The sequence below is a fragment of the Garra rufa genome, chromosome 20, assembly GCF_049309525.1.
Source record: "Garra rufa chromosome 20, GarRuf1.0, whole genome shotgun sequence".
Classification (NCBI taxonomy): domain Eukaryota; kingdom Metazoa; phylum Chordata; class Actinopteri; order Cypriniformes; family Cyprinidae; genus Garra; species Garra rufa.
In genome coordinates, this window is record NC_133380.1 from 18,193,304 (window position 1) to 18,198,180 (window position 4,877).

At 36.5% G+C, this 4,877-nt stretch overlaps 1 protein-coding gene across 1 annotated transcript; it reads right to left on the reverse strand.

The window, feature by feature from the left end:
• Positions 1 to 475: 475 nt before the first annotated feature.
• Positions 476 to 3,781, reverse strand: LOC141293462 (acidic mammalian chitinase-like). The gene is made up of 11 exons (XM_073825500.1): positions 3,757 to 3,781; positions 3,641 to 3,667; positions 3,305 to 3,509; positions 2,840 to 2,896; positions 2,581 to 2,746; positions 2,363 to 2,487; positions 2,115 to 2,238; positions 1,848 to 2,030; positions 1,652 to 1,768; positions 1,430 to 1,562; positions 476 to 744 (listed from the first exon to the last, which is right to left on the reverse strand). The coding sequence occupies exons 1-11, from the start codon at positions 3,779 to 3,781 to the stop codon at positions 476 to 478; spliced, it is 1,431 nt and encodes a 476-aa protein (XP_073681601.1).
• Positions 3,782 to 4,877: the final 1,096 nt, after the last annotated feature.

Sequence of the window (4,877 nt, forward strand, 5' to 3'; positions counted from 1 at the left end):
TCTGCTAGCTACCTCATAATTACCTCTTGTCTGTTATAATACTGTTCTCTGTTACTTTATCATATTTACAAGCTACATTTGCACTATACTGTTTGCATTTGCACTACTCAGTTCGGTTTGCACTCTCTGCCATGTTTGATGATGTGATGATCTCATTTTGTTTTGAATGCAAGATGATGTAATAAAATACAACCAGAATCGTTTTAATGATAGTTGCATGTTGTTTATTAATATGAGTTTTTTTCAGCAGTTGTGCTAACAGCAGTTACATAATAAATAGATTCACAGGGGAACTTTTTAAAAAAACATGCATTATATACTTTTAAAATACATTTTAATGGAAAACAAAGTGCATTAAGTAATCATGTTCAGTCCACATTAATTTTATCTACATGGAATAGTTGTAGTCATAGATGTTTAGTTTTGATTCTTGAGCTTAAGCAAATTTGCAGCGTCGTCTTCTGCTGTTTTCACATCAGTGGCTGCGTTTGGGCCAGTTACAGCACTTACAGCTGTCATCAAACACAGTACCTGGAGCACAGGTGTCTACGAAAGTACGGCCTCCTGCACAGTTGTAGAATTTTTGAGGATCATCAGGGTTAGCATAGAGTCCATCGGCTTTTCCATTACAGAATCCTGATCCTGGAGCATGAGTGGTGGTGGTGGTAGTTGTGGTAGTTGTTGTGGTTTTTGTGGCTGTTTGTCCAGGTTTGAGGGTGGTGGTTGGAGGCAGAGGAGGCAATTCTGAAAAAAAAAAGAAGGCATGTTAGCATTAGCTAGGTAGATTTTTGGCTTTTCTTTTGCATATAAAATTGGAGCAAATAGCACTATTCTATTTACACTAAGTGAAAATAGCAGTAATTCCTTTGCAATACATAGTAGTTATTTTATTTATACTACTTTAGTACATTATTAAAACAGTATGCAATAATAATTGAGTGTAAATCATTATTCTGATATGATATGTGATGTGAAAAGGGAGAAGAATGAGTTTGGTAAAAGGCAGATTTGAACTTAGATCAATCATGTCAAAAAGTAATCGTTGTGCTCTTTACTATCTACACTACTGGAGCTGTTATTTAATAGCTGTCTTTCATAATGTTGTATAGCTCTACATGTTGGTGAGTGGAGTTAGTAGGCCTATTTCCACTTACAAAATAATATTTAATGCTTCAGCTTAGCTTAGTAGGTGTCATTGCCATTTTATAATCTACGTTTGACTGGTTCTAAAGAGCATAAAAAGTGCTTAAAATTTTCCAAAAATTCAGTCTGGTCTATAAAGACTTTGTGACTCACTGAAGCGTACAATGTTGACAATTTTACCAACATCAGCCATAATAGGACTACTTGTCGGTTGTTTTGAATTGTACCACAAAGTACTTAAACAGCTTGACGAAAACAGCACCATCTAGTGATTATAGTGACTTACCGATATCCAGAAGATTGCGCAGATGGCCCATGAGAGGATAGTTCCCCTGATTACAGAACTGTCCAGCAAAGTCATCCAGATCAAGAGCCCAGACGAAGGCTCCACCAAAGCTCTGATCTTTCAGATAACGGACCTAAAAATAAAATAAAAGAAGTGAGTTGCAGGTCAGTTTCTGACAAATGTTGACAATGTAACCTAACTACAGTAAAGTCCCAAAAGTACCTTAGTTTCGTAGCTCTCTTTGGTGTCAAATCCAACCCACTCGTTGTTCTTTGTGGCATAAGGCACCTGCTGATCCTCAATCCACTGGAGGGTTGTTCCCGCTAAGAATCCACAGATCTATACAGATATTGGCTATTAGATATTGAGACTATTCAAAAGACACTTTTGGACAAAATGACTTTTCCAAAGCTCTCACCTCATAGTAAGACCAGAATCCAGCCTCGCGAGTGTAGGTTCCAGCTGCAGCAGGTCCACTAGCTGGGGCTCCAACACCAGTATCTGCAGATGACAGACGGAAAGTGCGACCGTATGTGGCAAAACCCATTCTGAGTTTCTCTACAGGGGTACCGTTGTCCCTCCAATAGCGCATAGCAGAATCCTGAATGAGGAAGAGAGTTGTCATTTTAAAATGGATTCACTTGTGAGGTTTGAAAATCTCATGTTACAGTAAATCAATTCTTACGACATTGAAGTGGATCAATTCTCCCTCATCCTTTGAGCCTGTGTACAGGGGACTGTTGTGTCCTGTGAAGCTCTCCCAAGTTCCATGGAAGTCGTAAGTCATCACATTGATGAAGTCCAAGGACCTTGGAAAAAAGAATTACATAAATTAAAAGGGTTCATACCTCAGTCTCATGCTACTGAATATTTTTTTTTTACCTTAATGTTCTGCTAATTTGTAAATATTATGGTTTAGTGTGGTTTACTTACTTGGCAATCTCAGCAATCTCATATCCTCCATCAATTGTCCCTTTGCCAGCTGCTACAGCAGCACTCAGCAGCAGTCTGGGTCTGCCAGTAGCTTTGCCCTCAGCTTCATAGGCCTCAATAAGTTCCTGCAAGGAAAAACATAGATGTGAAATGAATCAACATTGAACTGTTTTGAGCTAAATAACCACACTACTGTCTAAAGACACTGTATTACCCACCTTGCACAGCAGTGTAAATCTATGTTTGTCTTCAGGTGGACTTCCTCTTGCTCCAGGGTATTCCCAGTCCAAGTCCAAACCATCAAATCCATAAGTTCTCAGGAAATTTATGGAGGACTGGATAAACTTCTGACGGTTTGCAGCAGTGGACACCATGATGGAGAACCTGAGATGGATTTGATAAACATCCTTAAATGTTTTTGCATTTTATTTGACAACAAAATAACCTAACCCAATAATTTTTTCCCTGAATACTTACTGTGAAGAACCAAAGTTCCATCCACCAATAGCCAGCAGAGTTTTGAGATGGGGGTTTCTGTCAGGATAATGGATACATTTTTGGATTTTAAGATATATAGTAAATTTAGGTTAGCATGTTTAAAAATCATGTTAAATTTTGCAAAAAATCATAAATTGTAACCTTAGAATTACAAGGTTTTATCTGCATTCTGAGCACTTTTGAGATATTGAGCTTCAATTTTTTTGCGTTCCATAGACTTCTGTATATAGAACCATTTTTGTTTTCTAAAAAAAGGCCTCAAAATGTACACAGCTTACAAAAGAAACATCAAATAATGTAAATAAGTTGTCACAGAATAATAATATGTGAATAACTCAATTTTGACAAAAATGTCAGATAGAAACTTATAATTCTAAGATGACGAAATGATATGAGAAATTAAGCATCTGAAGTGCCAAACATCATATTGTAACTAATACATACTTGTTCTTGAGTTCATTGAAGGCCTTGTAGAGAACCTCATCGTTCCACTCGTAGGTGACCAGCTCGTTGGCATAGTTGATCATTGCAAAAGCATAGAGAAGGTGTGTGCAAAGGAAAGGGTCGACATTTGCAGGAGTATACTTTCCAATTCCAGGTCTGTACTGAGACCAGTTGGTGAAGTAGCAGCCCATGTCCATGGAGACGGCTGGATATGGATACACAAAGAAACTCTTAGACAAGACATTTTGAGTTTACAGTCAACTTTCTGATTTGAACATATTAGTTATTAGTAGTTCATTTAAATGTATTTGATGCAACAGATACTCAGTGACTCACCAACATGGCAGAGCACCAAGCCCAGTCCTAAAATATGCAATGATATCATGTAAATGACAAATAGAAAAGAATGAATAAAACACACTAGTATTCCAAGTATTATTTCAGCATATTACCTGCAATAAGTGTAAGCTTTCCCATTTTGTTTTTATCCAATTGCTCTGTAAGTAACAAAGAAGAGTTTTGTTAATTACATTTAAACTAAAAGCAGAAATTAAGATTTTAAGCTGAAGAATGATCACCAGACATACCTAGGATACTTTCCTCAAGCAAGAAAAATGTGAAGAGAAACTTTAAGATCCCTCTCTTTTTATACTAAATTGGGTGTTGTCTAAGCCATTTGAAATGATTTATTGAAACGGATGATGTAAGATTATGTTTATGTATCTCTCATAAACTATGGACTAAATTGACAATAACGTGCAAGTAAAATACCTTTGGTCTTTTCGGCACAATTTACATAAATCTAAAATCATAGATAAGATGAAAAAAATTGAGCCTGTGATAAAATCTGTGCAATGTGCCAATGATTGTTACACTGATATGAAATTTGCAGGGTATGTTAACTTCTACATGTTGAAGAACACTGGCTAATGCCAGATATGCATTTAATTTTGTGAAAGAATCTAATTATGAAAGAATTATCATGCAATATTTCTCAAAGGAAATGACAATATGCAATAAATGAAAAGGAAAAGATTACTCTATAACTGCTCTTCTGGACTTTCAGTAAAAGTGTAGAAATCTGCATCTACAGTATCTCACAAAAGTGAGTACACCCCTCACATTTCAGCAACCATTTGAGTATATCTTCTCAAGAGACAATACTATAGAAATGAAACTTGGATATATTTTAGAGTAGTCAACATGCAGCTTGTATAGCAGTATAGGTTTACTGTCCTCTGAAAATAACTGAACATACAGACATTTTTGTCAAAATAGCTGGCAACAAACATAAGTACACCCTAAGTGATAACAGCAGTATGTTGTTTAACCATGCAAAGCCACATGTCCTATTCATCATGTTTATGTTTTTGTCTGCTTGACAGGACCATACAAAGTTGTGTGTCTTATATTAGAGCAGTTAAAATTAGGTGCTTTAAGTACAGTTCTCTCATACTGACCACTGGATGTTCAACATGGCACCTCATGGCAAAGAACTCTCTGAGGACTTGAGAATTAGAATTGTTGCTCTCCACAAAGATGGCTAAGGCTATTAGAGGTTCAGTAACACCCT

Excerpts from the sequence above, each read along its gene's own strand:
- LOC141293462 (XM_073825500.1), bottom strand. The coding sequence starts at position 3,781 with ATGGGAAAGCTTACACTTATTGCAG. Across the intron at positions 3,510-3,640 it reads CTTGGTGCTCTGCCATGTTG|CCGTCTCCATGGACATGGGC; the intron begins GTGAGTCACTGA and ends ATCCATATCCAG. Across the intron at positions 745-1,429 it reads GCGCAATCTTCTGGATATCG|AATTGCCTCCTCTGCCTCCA; the intron begins GTAAGTCACTAT and ends TTTTTTTTTCAG.